The sequence below is a fragment of the Choloepus didactylus genome, chromosome 4, assembly GCF_015220235.1.
Source record: "Choloepus didactylus isolate mChoDid1 chromosome 4, mChoDid1.pri, whole genome shotgun sequence".
Taxonomy (NCBI): Eukaryota; Metazoa; Chordata; class Mammalia; order Pilosa; family Megalonychidae; genus Choloepus; species Choloepus didactylus.
Genome location: NC_051310.1, coordinates 47,119,316 through 47,146,274, shown reverse-complemented (window position 1 = coordinate 47,146,274; position 26,959 = coordinate 47,119,316). Strand labels below are relative to the sequence as shown.

The following is a 26,959-nucleotide window of genomic DNA, read 5'->3' as shown; positions in this document are numbered from 1 at the left end:
TTATTTGACCAATGAGATATTTAGAACTGTAAAATGGGTATATTTTAGTACCTATTTGTTACTGGTATCTAATTTAAATGCATCGAAATCAGAGCATGATTATCTTCATCAAATGGACTCTTTGGTAAGTTTGCAGCCTCTCCTCTGACCAAGGGTGAATTATATTTCTAGTTGCTTCCCTAACATCCATACTCATCTTTTTCCGTATCTAGAGAATATGAGTTTTGTCAGGTTAGTAAAATGTGCTATTTTTTAAAATTTCCCAACTTCTAGGTTTTATTTCAACTAATAGCGTTCATGTCCCACAGCCCTGGCCACTGACAATTAAGCAGAAGTCACTGTGTAGGCTTCTGGAAAAGCTCTTGAAAAAAGGTGCATCTTACCTGCATTATTCTCTATATGTTTTGTTCTTTCCTCTCCCCTCCCTACTTACAACCTTGAAAGGAGAGCCAATACTGTATGAGGATGAAAGCCAAAGTTGAAGGATGACACTGTGGAAAAGCCACAATTATCCTGGTCTCCCCAGTGGCTTTGACTGCTCAAACCACGGATGACTTATTTCTGGACTTCTTGTTAAATGAGAAAAAATAAACAGTATTGGTTTTTAAAAAAAGATAAAAGCAAGAAGGATTATAAGAGAGAAAGAAGAACAGTTCATAATGATAAAGTGACAATTCAACAGAAAAAAATTAAAATCCTAAATTAGGATGTAAATACTTTCAAAATATATAAAGCAAAATATATAAAATCCTAAATTAGGATGTAGATACTTTCAAAATATATAAAGCAAAATATATAAAACTAAAAGGAAGAGGTATCAATCAGCAATCATAATTGGAGATTTTAACATACCTTTCAGTAAGCAACTGAACAAAAGCAGCAAGTGTTGGGCATATAAAGTTAGTCCTAACTCCACTAAATGCAAGAAGAGAACAGTTAAAGGAGCTGAGAACCAGACAGGGCCTAAGAAGAATCTTTTGTCCAGGGTATCATCTGTAGTTCACGCCACTGGAGCTGTTTCCAGTCCTCCTCTCCTTCCAACACAGATAGAACAATGGAATTTTTTTTTAAAAAAAGTCATAGAATTGATTTTGGTGATGGATGCACAACTATGTGATGATACTGTGAGCCATGATTGTATGTTTTGGATACATTGTATGGGTGTTTGAATATATCTCAATAAAATTTCATTAAAAAAGGAAAAAAAAAATCATGGTATGCCATATGATCACCTTTCTCTTTAGCTCAAAAGGCAAAAATAAAAGGTCCTGAGAGCCTCTCTTGGCAACTTTATTCAAATATACATTGAAGAGTTTGCCATGCCTAGTCAGTTGTTATGGTCAAACTACAGCCAACTTCAGGTGGTGGCTTATCATTGAGATATTTGGATGATGAATTGCTTTTAATCTTCACTTGAACTTTGCCAGATTTCTGTTTTTAGGGTTTAGTGTTTGCACAACCAAAAGAAAAGGACATTCCACTCTCCCTCCTGCTGGTCTTTTGGGTTTAGCTGATTTTTCAGTCTGAGTATTTTAGTTTCCTGCTGCTAAAATACAAAATGAGTTGGCTTAACAACAGCAATTTATTGGCTCATAGTTTCAGAGTTAGAAGGCTTGTTTCCTTCAGGGGTCAGTACCTCCTGGCTGGCTGGAAATCTGGGTTCTTTCGCCTTTGTTTCACATGGCAATGCTCATGGCAACGTCTTCTCTTTTCTCTTCTGGGGTCCATTGACTTTCAGCTTCTGGCTGCTCCCCATGGCTTCTTCTCTGTGTCCAATTTCCTTTCCTTATAAGGACTTTGCTTAAAGGTCCTATATACAAAGGGATTCACACCCACAGGACCAGGTGTATAAAGACTTCAGCCATACTGGATTAAGGCCCACCCTCATTCAGTTTGGGCACACTTTAACTAATAACATCTCCAAAGGTCCTATTTACAAATGGGTTCACACCCACAGAACCAGGGGTTGGGACCTTAACATGCCTTTTGTGGAGGGTATGATTCAATCCCCAAAACTGAGTATAGGTTTGTTTCCTAACTCAGTTTCAGGATTCTATATATTTCCTTTTTAAAGTGACTACAATTATCAGAAGAAACTTCAACCTATCAGTTGAGCTGACATACTAACCAATATAGAATAGAAATGTTCTACAACAGTATTTATATCTAAATAAAATAGCTTCTCATGTTGTGTGACTTTCTTAAATGTTATTATGGGAGGAACCTTGTAATTTGTTTCTCCTCCTATCATGGGCACATGATCAAATATCTCCTCAATAAACACAGAAAAAGCATTTGATAAAATCAAACACAATGTCATGATAAAAGCACCCTGCAAACTAGGAATAGAAGGGAATTTCCTTCTATTGATGATAAGAACATCTACAAAAACTCACAGCTAATATCATACTTAATGGTGAAAGACTGAAGTCTTCTGCCCTAATATCAGAAACAAAATAAGGATACCTGCTCTTGCCACTACTATTCAACATTGTACTGGAGGTTTGAGCCTGAGCATTTAGGAAATAAATAGTAATAAGTGGAGTCCAGATTGCAAAGGAAGAAGTAAAAGTATCTCTATTTGCAGATGACATGATCTTGTATATAGACAATCCTAAGGAATCCACACACAAAAAACCTATGAGAACTATTAAATGAGTTCAGCAAGTTTCAGTACAAAAAAAATCAATATACAAAAATCAATCATATTTCTATACACTAACAATAAGTAATCAGAAAATGAAATTAAGAGAAAAATTCCATTTACAATATCAACCAAAAGAGTAAAATACCTAGTTATTAATTTAATTAAGGAAAGGAAATACCTGAATGCTGAAAACTACAAAACACTATGAAAGAAATTTAAAAAGACATAAATAAACAGAAAGACATCCCATGTTCATGGATTGGAAAACAAATTGTTAACATAGCAATGCTACCCAAAGCAATATAGATTCAAGGCACTCCCTATCAAAGTTCCAACAGCCTTTTTTGCACAAATAGAAATTCATATAGAATTTGAAGAGGCCCCAGATACCCAAAACATCTTGAAAAAGAAGAACAAAGTTGGAGAATTCATACTTCCTGATTTCAGAACTTACCACTAAGCCACAATAATCAAAACAGTATGGTAACTGGTATAAGGATAGATATATAGACCAGTGGAGTTACTGAGAGCCCAAAAATAAACCCACACATCTATGTTCAATTGCTTTTCAACAAGAGTACCAAGACCATTTGATGGGGAAGGAATTGTCTTTTCAACAAATGATGTTGGGAAAACTAAATTTCCACATGGAAAAAAAAAAAAAAAAAAGAAAGAAAGAAAAAAAAAAAAACCCAGAAACTGGACCCTTAACTCACACCATGCACAAAAATTAACCCTAAGTGGATCTACGACCTAAATATAAGAGCTAAAAATCATAAAATTCTTAGAAGAAAACACAGGGGAAAATCTTCATGACCTTGGATTTGGAATGGATTCTTAGCTATGACACCAAAGCAGGGCAACAGAAGGAAAAAAACAAATTGGACATCATCAAAATAAACAATTTTTGTGCATGAAAGACATCATTAACTACTTCACACCCAATATGATGGCTATAATTTTTTTAATGGAAAATAACAAGTATTGGTGAGGAAGTAGAGAAATGGGAACCCTAGTACATTGTTGGTGGGAATGTAAAATGGTGCAGCCACTGTGGAAGACAGTTTGGCAGTTCCTCAGAAAGTTAAACATAGAATTATCATATGGTCTGGCAATTCCACTTCTAAGTATATACCCAAAAGAATTGAAAATAGCAACTCAAACAGGTAGCTGTACACCAATGTTCATAGCAGCATTATTCACAATTTCCAAAAGGTGGAAGCAACTCAATTTACTATTAATGAATGAATGGATAAACTACATGTGGTATATACATACAATGGAATAGATTCAATCATTAAAAGGAATGCAGTTCTAAAACATGCTACAATATAGATATATCTTGAAGACATCATGACAAGAGATATAAGCCGGACAGAAAAGGACAAACATGATTTCATGTGTATAAAATACCTAGAATAAGTGCATTCATAGAGACAGAAAGTAGATTACAGGTTACTAGGGACCAGTGGTGGTGGTGGTAGGGAATGGGGAGTTATTGTTTAATGGGTACAGGGTTTCTGTTGGGGTAATGAAAAATTTTTGGTTATGGATGGTGGTAATGGTAGCACTAAGTTTTGAATGTAATTAATAACACTGAATTGTACACATGAAAGTGGTTAAAATGGACAATTTTGTGTTGTATATATGTTACCACAATAAAAAATATAGACATTATCAAGAGAATGAAAGGACAACCTATGGAAAGGGATAAAATATTTGGAAATCATATCATAAAGGTCTAGTATCCAGAACATATAAAGAACTATTATAACTCAAAAACAAAAAGATAAACAACCCCAATTTAAAAATTGGCAAAGGACTTGAATAGACATTTCTCCAAAAAAGATAAGCACATGAAAAGATGCTCAGTGTTTTTAGTCATTAGGAAAATTCAAATCAAAACCACAATGAGAAACCACTTCACAATCACTAGGATGGTTATAATTTTTTTTTTTAAAGGAAGAACACAATTGTTGGTAAGAATGTGGCAAAACTGGAATCCTCATACATTGCCGGTGGGAATATAAAATGGTGAAACCACTCTGGAAAATAGTTTGGCAGTTCCTCAAAAAGTTAAACAGAAACACAATATGACCCAACAATCCCACTCCTAGGTATATATATCCAAAAGACTGGAAACAAGTAGTCAAATAAATACATGTATATTCATAGTGACACAATAGCAAAAAGGTGGAAACAGCTCATGTGTCCATCAATGGACGAATGGATAAATTGTGGTACATACATAAAATGGAATATTATTCATATATAAAAAGGAATGATGTACTGATAATATGCTTCAACTTGGTTGAACCTCAAAAACATTAGACTACGTAAAAGAAGCCAGATACAAAAGGTCATATGTTGTGTGACTCCATCTATATGTGAAGTCCAGAATAGGTAAATTCATAGAGACAGAAAGAAAGCAGATTGGTGGTTGCCAGGGGCTGGAGGACGGGGGCATAAGGAATAATTGATGAAAATGGGGTTTCCTTTTGGGGTGATGAAAATGTTTTGGAACTATAGAGAGATGGTAGTTGCACAACATTGTGAAAGTACTAAATGCCAATGAATTGTTCTCTTTAAAATAGTTTTTATGTTATGTGAATTTATTTCCATTAAAAAAAAAGGAATGAAGTTTTGATACATGCTATAACATGGATGATCCTTGAAAACATTATGCTAAGTGAAAGAAGTCAGACACAAAAGGCTACATATTATATGGGGGTTCTCTTTGGGGTGATAAAAATGTTAGATGGTGGTAATGGTTGCACAACCACTGAATCATACACTTTAAAAGGATGAATTTTATGGTATGTGAATTATATCTTGAAAAAAATATTTTTACAAAATGTAATAACATTGGATCACTTATTAAGTGAAAGTCTTCCAGATTTAAATTCTGTGATGAATCAGGAGTATAGACTGCATTTACTATTTACAAGCTGTAACAAGAGACATGTTTGAAAACAAAGTAGAGAATTCCCTACCTTACATGGTTTTCTAGTTCCTTAATTCGTTCAGTTAAATCCCAGTTGCCTCTTTCAAGAATCTGAATATTGGTATTTTTCAAAGTCTTAATTCTTGTTAGAGAAGCATTAAGTTCCTTTAAGTCCTTGATATCATCTTTGAGGGACGTTATCTGGGAAGATTGTTGGGCATTATTTTCTTTGTAACTTTTTAGCTCAGACTTCATCTCTTGCAATGAAGTTTCTTTTATGAGAAGTTTGTTTTGAAGATTCCTGACCTAAAGAGAAAGGCAAAATGTTACTTAAAATCATTTATAATTTTGATTTTTTAAAATTCATAATTTAAATTCATGATGGGTATCTAAGTTATACATTATCATACAATAAAATGAAACCTATCAAATTAAACAGTATATCCCAATATTCCAGTGCTCAATATAATTTAAAAGTAAAATCAAATTGGCACATAGTGATTGGAATAAGTGGTTTTATACTCATAAGCATTAAAATTGCTGTTTTACTAGAGTAAATTGTACCAATTGTTAATTCCATAATTTGAACAGAAAAAAAAATACTTGATACTTTGGGCCATAAATATTTTGCTTCAAGACATGTGTTCACAAGGGCAATGTATTCACAATCCTCTCTTCTAAAGAGGGTCTGTGTTTATACCACTTGGTTCCTGGCCTTACTTGAGCTCATCAGAGAAATGGGTGGAGAAGGGAGTCAAGAAAGTTAAGCAAGGCTAAAACTGATTACATATTTTTAAAAGGCAACTATGTATGACTACATGGTATGTGAATATATCTCAATAAAATTGAAATATTAAAAAATAAAAAAATAAAAGCCAAATAAAGGAAAGAAGAGATCATAAAGTTAGTTGTGAAGGGAAGCAAGAGTGATGGTTTGTGAAAAGGAAGTGACACAGGAGAGCTAGCACACGCTGCTGTTTGAGGAAGACCCCAAGTAGTATTAGAAGGATGGGGCCACTGCTGCTCTGAGGTGACAGATACATCTTTGGTTAGAATTTTAAAAGTCTCTGCTCTTCCGTCTGATAAGTGAACAAACTACATCAGTTAAACAAAAACTGAGGTATTGCTACATTCAGGTGCCCGTTAATCATTAACTTTTAATCTAGTTTGTCAATCACATTTTTTAACAGGCTGCATTTGATCCTGACAGTAGGATCAGAGTGAAAACAGAAAAAAAAAAAAGACATATTTGGTTTTACTGGGCATTATAAAAGAGCATTAGCTTAATAACTAGGAAAAGATCAGGAATATTTTGTTACTGAAAGAAATTGCATTAATTAGACGTGCTATAATTTCTACCAGCAAATGCAGTATGAAGACCAAGTATTTTAAAATAAGTCTTTAGTCCAGTATGCGTATATGGTGCCATACATATACATATATATGAAATCTATGAAATTAAAATGACATTTTTATGTTCTCACTCAAAACATACCCTCATGTCTTGTTTTTTATTACATTGCCATTTTACACACACCCACACCCCTAGGTGAATGCAGAGTTTACAAATAGTAGAAAGACTTCATGCTTGGGAGAAACAACATAGACTCTGGCCATAGGCAAATCAGTGAAATTTTCTTCCCCATCTTACAGGGTGGTTTCAAGAATTAAAGCCAAGTAATCAAGTTACTAGCATAGTAACTGGCACAAATTAAACCCTCAAAAATTATAGATATTATTAGTACATTAAATTGAAGTTTGTGCTCCCTAGGAACTTCCAATGAAGTCATCCAAAAGCATGCCACAAACTTCCCTAATTAATTGCAGAAGCAACTAAGTCATTGAGACAACTATCTGAAATGCAGCAGAAGTGCTAGAGGGCATGGACAAAGTCATGAAGAGGAAGTTGTAAGATTTGAGCTCAAGTCAAAAATGCATTTCTCCCCTTCACTGCTGCAGTTTAGAGTCCTTTGGCCCCAACTCCCACACCCAGACCTTCCAGTCAATTTTGTAAACACATACTTTCCTGTATTCAATCATTTTTCTGCTTGAAATACCTGGAAAGTTTTCTGTTTTCTACAGCAAATCCAAGACTGATACAACCCCCTTCACAACTTTTTTCCCCTCCACTTACATGAAACTGGCAGTTTCTTTCTACTGTTCCTGTTTACTTCTTTTCTGTTTTCTGTACTTCTTTTTCTCTTGCATATGGGTATTCAAAATTATTTTCTCCAGCCCCACTCCCAATATGTTCTTCTTCCTATGTTCCCTCTTTCAATGAATAGTACTGTCATTCTTAGAAATATTTTTTGCACTTTTTTGTTGCTTTTTATTATGAAAACAAAACAAATGCCCCAGAAGCATCCAATACTAAAAACATAAAACACCAACACATTCTACTTTTCAATTTGTTGAGGCCAGATGGCAATAAACAAGATATATATGTAAACCAGTGTGATGACTCATTTTCAGTTAACTGTCATTTATTTACAAAGATATACCAGAAAAAATAAAGTTTAAGAAAACTTAGTTCACTTGCATGCACACCATGCATACATAAAAGCAACATTTCAAATGTCTACATCTATACAATACTTCTGGAAGTGTTATGACAATATTAAGGAACAGTGCCTAACTGAATATGACAAATTCTATATTATGTTTTTTACCTTAAACAACACAAAATATGTAAATGCAGTTTTTTAAAAATGCATCTTACAGTTTGGAAGTCAGATGAATTTTCCTTAGGGTGAGGAAGAGTCCCTGGAATTCAATGAACTTATCATGGCCAGCATGCATGGCCTCAGAGATGCCCTGACTTCATCCCTAAGGGTGCTTTTTTTTTTTCCATAGAAATAAAGAGTTTATTGTTAAGTGGGAAGCAGGATATCAGATGGCCTATTGATCCAAAAATCTATCTCCAAGAGTCTAAGGAATTCAGGGTTTTTATGGACTCAAACAAGGGGAGATGGAGTTGTTACCATTATAATAGCAAGTATACTGAGACTAGGCTATAATAACCATCACAATAATAAGTATAAATAGAACTGAAACTAGGCTAGAAAAAACATCACAATAGTAAGTATAAACAAGGCTGAACCCAGTTTCAGTAATTTCATGTATTAAATTTTGGCTATTCTACAATATACTAGAAGGAAAAAGAACAGCTATATCATGATTCATTAACCAGAATCATTTGTTAATTTTTAATTTCTTGGTTTAATTCCTCCCTTTTGCTTTTGTCAATTCCTGAATCTTGAGGGATATCTGGGTGGCAACCTTTCTAACTTCTTCATGCTGAAAAGGGGCATCAACTTTATGGGATCAAGGAATGAAACTGGTTGTCATACTTGGAGATACTGGTACTTCTGGTTTCAGGGCTTAACTGGCATAAGAACAAACTGGAGGCTTTAAGTCTCTGAAAAATAAACTTAAATAAATGGAAAATTATAGGCTTAAATAAAAGGAGTAGAAAGATTACGATTAGGTGGTATAACTATGTTACATTGGGGAAATAACTTTTTATAGATTTTAGATAGAACCTGGGGCATTCTTTGGGTTTTCAGGAATATGTGGCAATATCTGGCTGAGACCTGCATAAGATTAACCTTCCGAATGATCTCCTGACTCAATTTGAAATCTCAGCTGTTGAAACTTTTTTTACTTCTTTTTCCCCTTTAGATCATGAATCTATTGCCAATCCTATAGTGTCAGGGAGGTTACCCCTGGAAGTCATGTCCCACGCAGAGGTCAGGGTAGTGAGTTTATTTGCAGAGTCTGGCTTAGAGAGACCACATTTGAGCAACATGGAGATTTTCATGGAGGTGACTCTTAGGCATTGCATCATTATAGAAATAAGTTTTCCTTTTATTTGACAGGGCTCATATATTTTAGAGCAAATTGGGAGTCCCTATTGCTTGAGAGAATGGTTGGAATTCCCCAGGTGAAGAAGTTTAATATTTCCACACTTTTTCCCCAATTCCTCCTGAAATGCATCAGGGTATTATATCAACTTGTACAGAATACTAAGATCTCATTCCCTATTCTAAGTTCCATGTCAAATAAAGCTTCATTGGTTGTTTAAATAAACTGACCAGACAAGTCAAATTAGATTAGTGTGCTACACAAAATTTATATTTTGGACAAAACAAATCTCTCTTCCTTTGGTCTCACATGGAAATTAAAGTCTTAAAATATGGACAATATCATCTTTTACCCTGTATTCTAACTTACCTTAGTCTTAACCAGATCAGCCTCATTTACATCCCTAATCGCAGTTGATCTTTTTTCAGCTTCTTTAACAGTTGCTGTATGGAGTAATGTTAATCCTTTAGCACTTCCAGAGTTGTAGAACTCTGAGTCTGAGTCTCAGGTTTCACACAGATACCCAAAGTTCCAGGAGCTACCACGTAATACACAAAGAGCAAGGTATCTCAGAATTTAGAAATAACAGTTAAAGCTCAGGAATACATGTGACTATTGTAAGAGCTTACTATCTGTGTACTAATTTTCTTCTAAGCATTTTCTAAATGAAGCCATTTCCAGAATTAAAAACATTTGACAGTTGACTTATATAGCAGAAATTTTGCCGTCTTCCCTTCACACATTTACCAGGGTTGTCACATTCAGTTGGGCACTGTTCCTTAACATAATTTATATACTTGCCTTGCTTCTTTTCTAAATCCCTTTTTGTTGAAGATAACTTATAGCTGACCACATGTACTTTTAAAGAAGCATTAGTGCAAAGTAGTATAACTGACAATGAAATATGGTTGTTTCCATGATTTGTAACATTCTTCTAAGAATATCTAAAACCATGACTAACAACATCATATTGTTGTTTAACATCATGCAGACCAGTATCAGGACAGTGAGAACACTGTCAAGTCTTTAGAAATTGTACACAATCTCTAAATATATGAATAATATTTTTCCCATACAAATTTAACCAACAGAAAGTCAGAAAATCCCTTTTAACTTTGGTAACAGTTCCCAAACACATCTCATGTAATATATTAACTATTTGTAACACCTCATCTTTACAAGGTGGAAGAACAAATCCTTTGCAACAATTTGAAATAAAAAGATATCCTTTAGGGTTGATTTTGGGAGGGAAAAATATCAAAAGTTGTTACGTTTGAACATTATGTTAAAATGTTAAACAGGAGAATGGGTTACCGTGAAACTATTTGGTTTCTTATTTAACCAAAGTGACAACAAACAGTAAAACAGGAGTTAATATGTTTGTAAGAAAAAGACTTAGTTCATTTTAAAATGAGAAAAACTTATCCTCCAAAATTAAGGATGATAAGGTCAACATAAACATCAACAAGGATATTATTCTGATATGACATAGGATCTTTGTCTTTTAGACAGAATACTCAGATGGTTAAGGCCAACTTTTTATAACCTTTCATTAAGAACAGATCAACAATCTGCATTATTTTAAGAGAGAAAACTAAACTCCAGTTTCGTATGAATACACAGTTTGACACAAAAGTGCTGGGAGTGGCACTTTTCTTTCAAAAATATTGTTCCATTTCACCAAAAATATGCGTATTAACAGCTGCTCTATAGTCAAGATCCTTAAGCAATCTCATAGAATAATTGCACTCTTCCTACTACAGAGAAAATGGAAATGGTAAAGGACTTATAATCTGCAGTCAGTTTTTTAGGATGTTCTGGCAAAATTCTGAAGAGAAATCAGTTTCAATGTCTGAAATAGTGTGGACAGAAGACCTTTAAAAAATTACAGCATCCAATGATTAGTAAAATAAGAAACTTGGCCAAGTCTCTCTAGAGCAAGGAGCAAACACTGCCTCACATAACATTATTTGATAATGAAGTGCTTTGAAATCTTTGAACTTCAGCTAAACTTCAGGATCATATATTTTCCCCCTTCTTTCCTTTTCACATGAGGGAAACTTTTCATTCCTAGTCTTACCAATTGCAAAGGAGCTATAAAATAAGCACTTCTTGAGCATTTAGTCCTTCCCCTCAGGCATTCATTTGTCAGTCTCTAATTATTATCAAAATATATGATTTTCCTCATCTGCATATTACAAATCAGACTCTATTTTAAGACCTGCTTATTTAATTGTAAATTAATTTCCTGAGAATAGTTGAAATATTGTCTGAAATTGATCAAGAAAGATCTCCTTTTAAAAAACAAGATCAAATGTTTCATAAATGGAAAGTTTTAAATTCATTTATATATTTTAAGATATATTAATGAAATCAGAATCATTCTTGATTCACCCTTTTCCTTTATCCTCCCCCTCAAGTCTCTAAGTCTGTTAATTACATCTCTACTATGTTGCTTACTATGTCTTTCATATCTACTCCTTCCTTCCCATGCCAGCTGCCTTTGTCGATGTGCCACTAAGATGTTTTCCCTGCCTCTAATCTTGCACAAATCTATGCCATCTTTTCACTCATTCTACAATAAGTCTTACTGCCTTCTATGTTCCAGGCATGTGCTAGGCTCTAGAGATCCAAAGAAGGTTAAGAACTCTCAAAATTTTCCAAGCTTGGCCAGGGAGACAAATTTGAAAACAAATAGAATAAACCCTAACAGATACAATAATATTGGTATGAACAGAATGCCCCCAAGAACACATGCAAAGTCTATCCAATTCTGCTTTCAGTTGTCATTTCAGATCTTATATCACTCTTCTCAAAAATCTGGGATAATTCCCCACTGACTACAAACTCAAAATATGTTATCTAGCTCCTTCATTGGCTCTAATCTACTTTTACAGTCCTACACTCTTTTCTTCAACCTCTGTAAAATCCTTTATATCCTTCAAAGTTCACCTTAACAGCCACAACATCTTCAAGAAGCTTATCCTCTACCTGGAACTCCAGACATTCATACCTAGCATTGTGTTTTCTCTCATTGTTTGTCTGTCTTCCCACTTTCTAATTTTCTTGATGAGGACCATTTATTTTTCTATCCCCACCCTCCAAGTGCCTCATTTTAGTACTTTGCACATGACAGAACCTCAGTAAATGTTGAGTTAAAAACCTATTCCTGTCAGGGAGGAACCTAACATGGCGGCTAGGTGAGACAGGGCAAAAAAACACCTCTGTGAAAAATACTAGATAAAAACCAGAATGTGACCCAGAACACCAGTTCCAGTGATGCACCAGCCAGACAAGGGCTGTTAAATCCACCGGGACCATGCATTTGGTGAAACTGGGAGTCTGCATTCTGAAACAAGTGAGTGAGCCAGCTGAAAGTCCGGCAACCACACTGCAGTGTGGGGAAACCATGGGTTGGCATGTGGAGATGGACTAGTTCTTTAAAAAAAAAAAAAAAAAACAACGCAGGAGCGGCTGCAGATACAACAGGGAGAACCGCACAGCAAAGCATGGCAAGAGTGGGCTGTACCAACACCTCAGTGTCTGGAGTGGAGTATAGCCCTTCCCACACCCACTGCTGATTGTCTCGGGGCCAGGGGGAAGAGGGGAGCCAAAAGGAGAAAAAACCACACCCCTTGCAGCCATCTCCCCGGCGGGCTGGGGATACTCCTGCCCGGGGCCAGACCCACAGCCCAGAGCCGCATCAAGAAACCCAGTGTGACAGGGAGCGTTTCCGCAGCACCACACACATGCCACAATATCGGCCATGGACAGTGGCCTTTAGTGCACCCACAGCTAACTGTCCCAGAGCTGGGAAGGCAGAGCTGTGCGAAAAGGGGAAAATCAACACACCCCATTCAACCATCTTTACATCAGTCTGGGAATGCTCCTGCATGGCCCAGCAGCCCAGGGCTTCCCTGGAGGGTCGGTGCGCACTTGTGATGTGGCACAACCTTCCCTCAGCAGAGGTCCTGGAAGAGCACAGCTGAGAAGGGGGACCTGCTCAGAAATCCCAGGGACCCTACGCCAATACCAAGGACTTGTGGGTCAGCAGCAAAGACAAAAGTGGCAGGACTGAAATGAAGGCTTAGACTCTTGCAACAGCCTTAAATCTCCAGGAACACCTGGGAGGTTTGATTATTAAAGCCGCTCTGCCTCCCTAACCACCCAGACACATGCCCCACATTCAGGGCGGACAGCACCAACAACACACCCAAACTTAATGCACCAGTTGAATCCTACAAGAATCAGATCCCCACACACCACAAAGACAAAGTTGGGGAGAACTGACTTGAGGGGAATAGGTGACTCGTGGACACCATCTGCTGGTTAGTTAGAGAAAGTGTACACCACCAAGCTGTAGATCTGACAAATTAGAGATTGGTATTTTTTATAACCTGAAAGAAACCTATCAAGTAAAGCAAATGCCAAGAGGCCAAAAACAACAGAAAATCTTAAAGCATATGATAAAACCAGATGATATGGAGAACCCAAACCCAAACACCCAAATCAAAAGATCAGAAGAGACACAGTACTTGGCGCAATTAATCAAAGAACTAAAGACAAACAACAAAAGCATGGCACAGGATATAAAGGACATGAAGAAGAGCATGGCACAGGATATAAAGGACATAAAGAAGACCCTAGAAGAGCATAAAGAAGAAATTGCAAGAGTAAATAAAAAAAACAGAAGATCTTATGGAAGTAAAAGAAACTGTTGACCAAATTAAAAAGACTCTGGATACTTATAATACAAGATTAGAGAAAGTTGAACAATGACACAGTGTCCTCAAGGACTACAGAATGGAAAATGAAAGAACAAAAGAAAGAATGGGGAAAAAAATAGAAAAAATCAAAATGGATCTCATGGATATGACAGATAAAATAAAATGTCCAAATTTAAGACTCATTGGTGTCCCAGAAGGGGAAGAGAAGGGTAAAGGTCTAGAAAGAGTATTCAAAGAAATTGTTGGGGAAAATTCCCCAAACCTTCTAAACAATATAAATACACAAAGCATAAATGCCCAGAGAACTCCAAATAGAATAAATCCAAATAAACCCACTCCAAGACATATTCTGATCAGACTGTCAAATACTGAAGAGGAGCAAGTTCTGAAAGCAGCAAGAGAAAAGCAATTCACCACATACAAAGGAAACAACGTAAGACTAAGTAGTGACTACTCAGCGGCCACCACAGAGGTGAGAAGGCAGTGGCATGACATATTTAAAATTCTGAGAGAGAAAAATTTCCAACCAAGAATACTTTATCCAGCAAAACTCTCCTTCAAATTTGAGGGATAGCTTAAATTTTTCACAGACAAACAAATGCTGAGAGATTTTGCTAATAAAAGACCTGCCCTGCTTCAGATGCTAAAGGGAGCCCTACTGACAGAGAAACAAAGAAAGGAGAGAGAGATATAGAGAAATTTAACAGACATATATAGAATATTACATCCCAGGTCACCAGGACACACATTCTTCTCTAGTATTCACAGATCTTTCTCCAGAATGGACCATATGCTGGGACATAAAACAGCCTCAATAAATTAAAAAAAAAATTGAATTTGTTCAAAGCACATTCTCTGACCACAATGGAATACAAATAGAAGTCAATAACCATCAGAGACTTGGAGAATTCACAAACATCTGGAGGGTAAAAATGAGGGGGAGATGAAAACATTCCCACATAATCAAAAGCTGAGGGACTTCATTTCCAGTACAGCAGTCCTATAAGAAATGCTAAAGGGAGTTGAGCAGGCTGAAAGGAAGGGACACTAAACAATTGACTGAAACTACATGAAGAAATAAAGATTTCCAGTAAAGATCACATGGTAAATATAAATACCAATACTACTGTATTTTTGATTTGTAACTCCACTATTTACTTCCTACAGGATCTAAAATACATAAACTGTAATGAGAAATCAGTGGTTTTGGACTCAATGTAAAATACATAATTTTTGACAAGAACTACATAAAGGTGGGGGAATGGAGGAGTATAGGAACATAGTTCATGCGTCTTATTGAAGTTAAGTTGGTATCAAAGAAAAACAAGATTGTTACAGATTTAAGAGGTTAAATTTTAGCCCCACGATAAACACAAAGAAAGTATAAGAGAATATGACCAGAGAGATGAAAAGTAGAGCATGGGTTATGAGAAATGGGGGAAGGGGCAATGGGGAGTTAAAAATTGAGTGTAGGGTTTCTGTTTGGGTTGAAGGGAAATTTCTAGTAATGGATGGTGGGAAGGTGATAGCATTGCAACATTCTAAATGAGATTAATTCCACTAATGGAAGGATAGGGAGGGGTTGGAATGGGAAGATTTAGACTGTATATATGTTTCTACAATTGGAAAAAAAAAAAGACAGTCTAAATAGATTGCAATTGAATGCCAAGGATGATCCTGGGTAGGATCTGAGAATGGAGGAAAGGAGGCTTAAAGGGACACAGATGGGACATAAGGAAAAAAAAAAGGAAATATAGAATGTAAGCTTTGTATCAATGTTGAATTTCTTGAACTTCTTAGCTGCACTTAATGGGATTGCATAAAACCATGTTCTTGTTCATGGGAAATGTATATGTGAATTATAATGTTTGTTCAAGGATGTGTGCAGCTTGCTCTCATATGTTCAGAAGACAGAGCAATAGATGATGGATGATAGATGGGGGGTAGGGAAAGAAAGAAATGGTGGTGTGACAAGATGTTAAAGTTGGTCGATCGGGGTATCAGGGGCAGGGGGTCGGGGTATGCTGGAGTTCTACGTATGGAGTTTGTATTGTTTTTGCAACTGTTCCTGTAAGTTTGAATTTATTTCAAAATAAAATTTAAAAAAAATCTATTCCTGTCAAAATTATTATGGATCCCAACTTCTGGTATTCACAGTCATTGCTCAAGTCCTTCAGCATCACCTCGGGGTAATGCTTGGGTTTAGGGGATTCTCTGTTCTGCAGTGGTTACCATTCATATAAGAAACCATGTAAATAATGCCTCCTGGAGTTGCAAAATGCAGTGGCCTTATTAGAGCTATGCTAACCACTTAACCTTTTAGGCAATCTTAGGTAGAGTTAAAACACTCTATCGGTTTCTTGGAAAGTATCTAAGTAAAGCAGGAATCTCAAAGTCAGAAGACTAGCCACAGCATTGACTTCTAGATCTAGTTTAATTTCACTTTTAATGACCACATGATGTCAATTAGCCTTGCAAAGGACTTACTAGTTCTAGTTTTCTATTTTCTCCTTATTTGCAAACTCTACGATTTAAAATCAGTCCTGTATTATTTTTTATGTCAAAGAACTCAAACTTCCAATAATTTGATGTTGGATTTGAAGATAATAACCCAGAAATATGTTCAGCACTTAGCTAAATTCAGGCTACCTGAAAAACTGAGATGCAGCGTGTTGATAAAAATGAATTGTTCAACAAAGGACTTTTATCTAGAATATATAAAGAACTCTCTAAACTGAATAGTAAGAAAACAAACAATCCAATAAGGAAAATGGACAACATACTTGAATAGAAATTTTACCATAAAGGATATACAAATGGCAATTACCTTTTTAAATTTTCATCACATCATCATATTTCAATACAATATGTTCAATATTGTCAGCCACTAGGGATATGCAAATTAAACCCAAAATGAAATACCGCTAAACATGTATCAGATCATCTAAAATAAAAAAATGACTACACCAAATGCTTCTAGGCTATAGAGAACTGGATCACTCATACCTTGATGGTGGCAAGGTAAAATGGTACAACCACTCTGGAAAACAGTTTGGCAGTTTCTTATATAACTAAACATGCAACTACCATATGACCTAGCAATTGCACTCTTAGGCATTTATCCCAGAGAAATAATGACTTACGTTTACACAAAAACCTGTACATGAATGTTCAGAACTTTTATTTGTAATTATTTGTAATAGCCCAAAACTGGAATCTCCCAGATATCCATCAACAGGGGAATGGTTAAACTGTGGTACATCCATATCATAGAATACTGCTCAGCAAAAAGAGGAAAGAATTGCTGATTCATCCAACAACTTATTCCCTCCAGGGAATAATACTGAGTGAAAAAACCAGTCCAAAAGTTTACAAATGTATAATTCCATTTATATAATATTTTAAACACAGCTTTATTGAGATATAATTAATAAATCCACCCACTTAAAGGGTATAGTTGAGTGGGGTTTAGTATATTCACAGAATTGTGCAGTCATATTGGATTGCTTTTGTTCCATTTTTGTTTATTGAGATATAATGCATATACCATAGAATTCACCCATTTAAAGTGTACAGTTAGTGGGTTTTAGTATATATTCACACGTTTGTGCAACCATCACCACTATATTATTCCAGAACATTTTCACCACTCCCCAAAGAAACCCCAAACCCACTAGCTGTCTCTCCCATTCTTACAGCTCCCCTTAGCCCCTGGCAACCACTAATATACTTTTTGTCTCCATGAATTTACCTATTTTAGACATTTCATATGAATGGAATAATACAATATGTGGCCTTTTGTGTCACGTTTTCAAGGTTTGTCCATGTTGTAGCATATGTATCATTTATTTTTGCTTATCTATACATAAATTTATGGACATTTGGGTTGTTTCCACTTTTTTGGTTTTATGAATAATACCATGAACATTCTTGTACAAATTTTTATGTGGACATATCTTTTCATTTCTCTTGTGTATATACACAGGAGTGGAATTGCTAGGTCACATGGTAACATTTTTGAAATGACAAAATTTTAGAAATGGAGGCACAAACAGTGGTTGTCTGGGATTAGAGAAGGGAGGAAGTGGGCAAGGATATAAAAGGGCAAAATGTGTGATCCTTGTGGTATCAGAATTGTTTAGCATCTTCACTGCAATAGTGAATGTACAGACCTTTACAGATATTAAAATTGTATAGACCTTAATACACACACATACACATGCACACACCAGTTAAGTACAAGTAAAGCTGGGGAGATATGAATAAGGTGAGCAATGTCAATATTCTGGTTGTTTTATTATACTGTATTTTGTAAACCGGACAAAGCATACAAGACATACAAGAAGTCTCTATGCATTATTTCTTACAACTGCAAGTAAATCTATAACTATCTCAATAAATTTTTCAATTAAAAAATAGTAGATTCTGATATATACTTTCTTAACTGCAAAATTTGTATTGCCTCCATTCACCTTCTCCAGAGCTGCCTGCACCTACTAGGTTTTTACTAGTCTCTTCGTTACTAAGCTAAAGGAAAAAAAACAGCTTATTTACATAAACATAGTCATATTGCTCTCACAGATAAAAGTTTCAGTGAGAACCAAACTAAAAAATACTGGCACAACACATTAAATTTCTCTTAAATTTAATATACTTGGCCTTAATACACCATATCAGTAACATTTTTCCAACGTATTTTAACTCATATTACCACAGCAGCCCACAGAGCACTATGCAAGGGTTTTAAGCCCAATATCATATTGCCTAAACTAAGACACCACAATCACCAACTGAATATATAATATTTATCCCTTCTATATCTGGCTTGTCTCAAATAGCTTTCTTGCAGCTGTTTCTCTATTACTAGGAAGAAAGACATGATGACTATTTCTGTATGTCCTTCAAAGAGATAAAGTTAATTATAACAAAAAAATTAAAAATATATGCAATGAAGAGAAAAACTGCATTATCAAGACAATTTGTGTTTCTGTGGGATTAAATAACAGAAAAAGGAAAAGATGACTAATGCTGAAGTTCGGGTATTCTGTTAAGTTAAAAAAGTAACCTTAACACAGGAAACCATGCAATAAACATCATGAATCTGTATTAAATGTAGAAAATGCCAATATGAACTAAGGAATACTTTTAAAGTACATATAGTTTCTAAAACCAAGCCAAAATGTGACCTTGTAGAGCCTTTCAGATACCTGTTTGACTAACAGACAAAAAATATTCATAATTATGTGATTTATGTGCATGTAGACAGTTGCTTTTAAAAAGTATTTTGTAGTTCTTAAAAAATAGTTTACATAATTTATTTTAAAAAGGTACATAATCTTTGACAATTTGTTTTTAATTTTTTTTTATGAAGTATGCAGAGCCACAAACTTTAATTAAATCAAAATTATCAAAAAGCCCAAACGTGTTAAGTACTAATAGTAAGTTTTACTGTAGAGGAGAATAAGGATGCTACCAATAATTTTTAAAATTGCCAGATTTCAGAGATTGGCATCACATTTTTCTAAAAGAAAAAACAAAAGTAAGAGATTTCTCAAAGATGTAATATTTACTGTGTCTATATAAACTCCATTTAAATTCAAGCACCATTCACCTCTGTATGCTAAATGAGGGTAAGCATTAGCATACGTAAAATTGTATATTTATCTATATATCTATATTTACATCTATTTAAATGAAACCTGGAATCAGGCTATTGGTAGATGAGATAGTAGGAAAAAAATTAATAAGATCCTAGGCAGAAAGAGGATCTGGAGAATAAGGCCATCCTAGAAAGCTACTTATGCAATGGGCTGGTCAGTGAGCCAAATATGGAAGCATTCTGAGAAGTTTACTGATGGGTAACCATAGAGGCAGTACAGACATAAACAACCATATCATAGTACCATGAATAATGACAACTGCCTTTCGACTTCCAACCTTGGTTACCCATGAGATTGTCTTTTTCAGTAATGTTCTGAGGGTAGTTGGGCTCAACTAAAGAATTTCTATAAGCACTCCAGTCTTCATCACAGGGAATAAGTCAAGGTATTTCCCATAAATGTCTTTTGATTTATTGAGGCTACTCAGAGGTTTTATCAAGTATTAAATAAGACTAACAGATATGCTAGTGGTCTATTAAAATGAGAACTCATCATTTCCATTAAAAATGTCTAATACATGTAGCTGGTTATTATAACATAAATTTTGAGCATGTCAGTCATTAAGCAACGTTAACACACCAGCATTTAGCAGTCAATTCAAAAGCACTTAGCTATGCACCATTTTCAAAAGTGGGTTCTTGGGCAAAGACAAATTTAGGTCTTAGTGTTCCTTAATGTTGACAGAGTTTAATATTGATAAAAAATAAAAATGGAGTTAAGATAATATTTTGAGATTTTTATTGGAATGTTCTTTCCATACTTTTACAAAGGATATAATTTCCCATAGTGTTTTATTTTTAGATAATCCATATACCTCAGCTAAAAGATTCTTGTTTTTCACCAACAAACCACCAAGATCAGGATGGCCTGTGTCAGCTGCCTTTTTGTTGTTTGTGGCTAGGTTCCTGGTGGGAATCACTTTAAGAGATGGATCAAAATTAGCCTGCAAAGAGAAATCGCAATTAATACCTACACATGTGCTTGAGCAGCCCTATAGCTCAAAATCAATTGTATATATATAAAAAAAGTTCTGGTCTACACAAAGCTAAATCAAGAACCTGTAAATGGGATGCAAGCACAAAATATTCATTTTGACCTAACAAACCCAGTAGGTCTCAGGAAAATAGCAAGTGACATGTGACCTGACAATTTATAACATCAGCCTTAAGTAAATGCAGCACATCTGAATAACCGTAACTTCTGATGTATCATGAAAACACACACAAAATAACTGAGGAAATGTTACTTCACATTTAATAAAAACTTTATAGAAACTAGAACTGTTAGAAGGTGTTTGATGAAAATTTTCCCAGTATATGCTTTATTTTTGGTTATAAAGATACCATGCAATGTATCTTCACACAAATTGACACACACACACAAAAACACACACACACAAAAAAAACCAAAAAAAGTAGAACCTGAGTTCAGTAGATCAGCATCAATTTTGTTTCTGCCATACCTAAATTAAGAGTTAAAAAAAAAAAAATCATGCATCAAAGTGAGGGAGTATCTACCTGAACTTCAGTATCTCCCCATATTGTCAAAAGGGTGTAAATATTCTAACAAGTTACTAGTATAAATTTCAATACAAAGTTTATATAATTTAAATGAAACCAAGAAAAAGTGCATTATTAACCTAAACTGCTAAAAAAAGTGTTTAAATGCATCACATAGTGCTTAATGTACTAAAGGCATAAAATAAATTTTTCTAAAGTTAAAAGATTAAAAGAACATGCCTATGAATAAGGACTTGCGCAACAGATTATAAAATAACTGTTTCAACATCTAAAGAAATAAAAGAAAACTTTGAAAATACAAGTAAGTCACGAAAGTCCACAAATAATAACTAAAGGTGTTGGAAAAAGCAACCAAATAAAAACTAAAAATAAAAACTAATAATTTCTATTTAAAATTCAAAGGACACATTAGAAAGCAGATTAGACCCAGCTGAAGAATGAATGAACTTAGATATATCTGAAGGAATTATCAAGAGGACAGCATATAGAGAAAAAAATAAATGTTAAATATGAAGGAGAGATTAAAGACAGAATAAAGTGAGAAAGTCTAATATCTAATTGTAGTCAAAGAAGAATATATTGTAGAGAATGGGGACAAGGCAATACTTGAAGAAATAATGATTGAATTTTTCAGAATTATTGAAAGAAACCAATCTAAGTGGTCTACCAAATCCCAAGAAGAATAAATAAAAAAGAATTCCTCATCTATACCCCAATAATGAAACTGCAGAACACCAAAGAAAGAGATATTAAAAGCTGTCAACAGGAGAGACACAATTACAAAGAAACATAATTATATTGATGGCTGAATTCTCAACAGTGATTCAAAAACCAGAAAACTATGGAATTATATCTTTAATGTGCAAAGAAAAACATCATATTTCATTGATTGTAAGAGGCACATTTTTTCACGTTTTCTTATCTCTAAAATTTGGGTGTATCTTAAAACTGATGCCACTTTATTTTGTGCATATTTTAATAGGCAGCATACAATCCATCCCAAGATGGGGGGTGGGGCAGGGGTCAAAGAGACAAAAGGGAATTCAACTGTTATCAGTGAAGGTTTATTTCTTTAAAAAAGTGGAACAAACTTGGCAGGGGGTGGGGAATGCCAACATTTATTAAACTTGGATGGTGGGTAAAGGGTACTTTTCTATGTGTCTGAATTAAATAGAAAAATTAAAAGTCATAAGCATAACCCACTTGAATTTTGAATTAACACAATGTAAGAACTTTTAATTACCTTTAATGTAATATGTTTCCCTTCCTAGCAAAAAAAACCACTAGGCTTGTCACTCATTTAAAGCCACCAGGGAAGGATATAAACCACCCCCTAACCCCCATCCTCACCCCCAGCTCCGACTTAATCTCCTAGGAGATACAAACTAAAGCCTGGATGGCTCTTTCTAGTGGCTTTAAAAGTATCAATGGATGGGTCAACTTATGTGAGCCAGTCACTGCGGATAGTTTGTACGGTATGTGAATATATCTCAATAAAACTGAATTTTAAAAAAACTAAAAAAAAAAAACAAAAAAAACCCTTGAGGCAGAATACTACTCCTAAGGGGGATTAACGGAAGGGGCACCCTCTGATATAAGAAGATATTTAATCTCCAGAAGGGCCTAGCCCTAACAAAACAAGATGTAACCTAGGGGGTACTATGGTACACTAGAAAGACAATAGGAGTTAGACTACTTGGTTCTGCCACTAAACTGCTGTGACCTCTCTCTAGTGATTACTTTTCTAATCTGCAAAATGACTGGAGTGGACCAAATTAACTCAGAGATCCTTTACAGTCCATTATTCTATTGTTTTGTGATTGTGGATCTCAGTGAAATGTTAGAACCACCAAAAGGGTGAAAATAAATAAAATCCATTTAGATTCAGATGCTTCACTGCTATGTATTCTAGAGTCTAGTCAAGGAATGAAGAGGTGGGAGCTCACTTAACTTCATATCTTGCATCATTCACTAGCAAAGCATGGTTGGGAGCTAGCACAGGCAAATGGGCAAACAGAACTGGCCTTTATGCTCCTTCTAGCTTTCCACTGTGTGGGAGACTGTTTTACCATCACTTTCTAAAAATGGGGAAAATACAAATGCAAAGTACATGACTCACCACTGGCCTATTTTTCCAAGATATGTGAGATGACAGATGCTTGACTTCTGATCGCATAGCCTCCTGGGGCTCTTTGCTTTGCTTGGTAGTAAGTTGTCCTGGATCTGAGTGGTTTAAAACCTGAGGGTCCGACATGCCAGAGATACAAGGAGAATGAAATGGGCCTAGAAATGGTGACTCAAGGTACTTCCAAGGGGTGTTTGCATATGGCAGTCGGGCAAGGATGCTGAGGTCTGCCCAGCACCAACAGCGATGTCTTCAGGGAGGGTCCACTGCAGCCCCTCACTGCTTAGCCAGACCTCAGAGGCAGCTGACGGCTGAATATGTACTGCTTGGAGACAAGACGTACCTGGTTTCTAAGAAGAGTGTCAGAACACTGTTTAGATTATAAATGGTTGAAGCAACCGGCCAATATACATATATCCCTCATAATATCATACTTAAATGTTACTTGTTAATCATATCTTTGGATACCTGACTTGTAAATTTCCTTTATTTTCACTTTCTCAGTCTACCAGAAACACTAACCATATCCCTCAAGATTCAGCCCAAAGATAAAAAGGCAAACATGAGTTAACAATGTAGCATGTGATAGCTCATAATGCTCTTTTTGCTCTAGAGAAAGAGAAAACATAACCTTACATTATAGTTTTTATAAATTCACGTTCCCAAGATCTTCAGAACTGCCTTAAACCCATTTTCCTAACCAGTTCAACTCAACATATTATCGTTCTTTTTAAAAGTGAAATTAAAAGAAATAGAGGAAAAGCATCATCCAAACTAATATTCATATGGTTTATCAAGCAATAGAATGGAGATCTTTTTTTTTTAAGATAAAGGAATATATTCTGGAGAAGAAAAAAAAAAAAGCAGTAAAATTTAAAAACTGGGCACTAGAAGTGCTACAATATATGTTTCCTTTGCTAGATGGTATCTCACAGAAAATAGAACCATCCCAGAATGAGAGGAATTTTCACAAAAGGAGAAAAAAATCAGGATTGTGAGTTTGAGGAATGTGGAACAGAAAGCGTAGAGAAAAGCCTTGGGTCAAAAATAGTTTCTTCACTAACCCTGCAGTCCTTTTGGAAATGCCTCTATTAACTGACTCTTTACATAAATAGATATTAAAGGCAACTATTTAAATGCAATTATCTCTTAATGAAATTTCAGTCACTTCCCCACTGTCCTTATTTGATACCTAAGATCATTACTATAACAATTTCTTGTCTAAGAACCTGATAATCAAAGAACAACTTAGATTTTGTGGATGTAAAGGGAGAAGAAATTGTTCCTTACTCCTGGAACTAGAAAGGTACTGGAGGCAAAGCTCTTTACTTTCATTTTTATTTCCTTGCCATGTTGTGAATCTTGTACTCTATTAAAAACAAGTATCCATAACAACTTTCACTCATATTGCCTCTAAGAAACATCAAGCTATTTGTGTGGACCAAAGTGTATCACCAGAAGCTTGAAAATTTACATTTAAATCCTTCGTTATTAGTTCAAGTACCAGGTCCTCCAAGAAATTTTCCTTGATACCTAGAAAGTAAAGATAATTTCTCTCCTCCTATTTCTTATGGTATCTGATGTATAACTTTCTTTTTTTACCTCATTTCAAATTGCATATTATGTACAAATCTTACCTCCCTTACTAGTCCTAGTACAAAATCTAGTTCTGATTCATCTGTATCATCTCATAGCAGGCATCAAAATAGATAGGTTGAACAACTAAAGAAAGCAACAGAAAAAATTAATTTAAAATAAATTTATACAGATGGTGATAATATTGTTTTTCAAAACCAACCCTAGAAAAATACAACAATTTTAGGTTTGTACATGCCTATTCTATTTTTATACACTCAAAAGATTTATCAATACTTCAGATTATAAAGATACAGTATGCTATGCTTCCTCTAGCATAAACCAAAAATCACAAATTTTTACCATATCAGGTACAAGAGAAAATTCCAAATCCAATGTCAATTCCCAGAAGAAACCTGAATTGCCCAATATGAGTGGCTGCCCTGAACGATTTGCCAGTAGAATGTTGGTACATCAAAAACCTGTTGCTAGTTGAACGCATCACAGAAGTCCAAGGAAGAGAAGAGGAATCTCTTAAAGTGATCCAATAAGACATGTGGTTTATTTCTCTAATTAATGGAATAAAACCACAAAGTGGTTTTTATCAAGCATAAGTAAACTCATCTTAAGAAAATGAACCCATAAAAGTAAAAGTAAACATTCCAACAAATATGAAAATCATAGTTGGGGCATTTCTTTAGTAAAATTCTTAAAGTCAAATTCTTGTACTCCAATATATACATTTCCATCAAGGAAAAAGTATTTTAAGAGAAGAGGAAAATGATTCCATCCACTATTTCTAAAGTAAAAGATTGTCTGAAACATTGTGATTCTAATTCTAGGGAAATACTTTTACAATAGTATTCTTGATACCAGAATCATTGGGAAGATACTTCAAATACTATCTAATCTAGTGGTTCTCAACCTGGACTGCATATCAGAGTCTCAAAGAGAACTTTAAAAAAATCCTGTTGCCATGACTCCACCCAAGTTCTGACCGAATTACTGTAAAGTGGAGCATAGGCATAAATATTTTTGAAAGCTAATGTAAGTTTAGGCTGAGACTAACTGTCCCATTGTCTTCATTTATATATGATAAGACTGACATAGGGAGAAATTAAGTGATATTTTCAGGAATGAGAGTAATAATAACTAAACCAGGAACATATCACAGGATAACATCTCTACTAAGGGATCTATCTAATAATGAGAATGCCGATTCCTTCTCTCTATGCTGTTCTCATATACCACCTGATGTTTCCTGTTCTGATAGTGAAGAACCAGTTATTCCTTCTGATACAAAAGCATAATCAATACAAGTTTAACCTAAAAACAGTCAAGTACAATTTCCAAATGATAAAAGGTAGAAAGGCCTTATTATAACTGGGACAGATAATTCGTATCCTTCAAGTCCCATATTAGAAGATTATACTGAAGGAGAAGCTGGACACAGACTATAGAGCCACTCACAGCAACAAGTTAGAACCCCATGCATGGTTTGTATTGTTTTTGCAACTGTTCCTATAACTTTGAATTTATTTCAAAATAAAATAAACAACAACCACCACCAAAAAAAAAAAAAAAAAAAACCCACAGCTTTAAGTAACCTAGATCAGGGGCTTCCTCTGAACTAAACCAGCATTTACTCTTCCTCCAATGACTTCATTTGCCTCTGATAAAATTAATCAAAGAGGTTCACTGGGTTATTAAGCCAATCTTTTCAATATACTACCCTAAATATCTCATGGCCAGTATATACTAATATGTAATTGAGTACTATTACATTACCATGAATAAAATTATATCCTGGGCTTATTTGATATTTAAAAATATTGGTTTCCTACATCTGGATTATATGGATTAAAAAAAGTTAATTCTGTAAATAAACAATAGTTCT

At 34.9% G+C, this 26,959-nt stretch overlaps 1 protein-coding gene across 1 annotated transcript in view; it reads right to left on the bottom strand.

The window, feature by feature from the left end:
- LOC119532622 (coiled-coil domain-containing protein 170-like) overlaps positions 1–26,536 on the bottom strand; it is a 50,727-nt gene extending 24,191 nt beyond the window's left edge. Inside the window, exons 1-4 of the mRNA XM_037835037.1 lie at positions 25,125–26,536; positions 23,482–23,837; positions 20,657–20,785; positions 5,641–5,897 (exon numbers count right to left, since the gene is read on the bottom strand). Of these exons, the coding sequence (XP_037690965.1) occupies positions 5,641–5,897; positions 20,657–20,785; positions 23,482–23,616 (521 nt within the window). The 5' untranslated portion in view covers positions 23,617–23,837; positions 25,125–26,536. The remainder of the gene's footprint in view (positions 1–5,640; positions 5,898–20,656; positions 20,786–23,481; positions 23,838–25,124) is intronic.
- Positions 26,537–26,959: the final 423 nt, after the last annotated feature.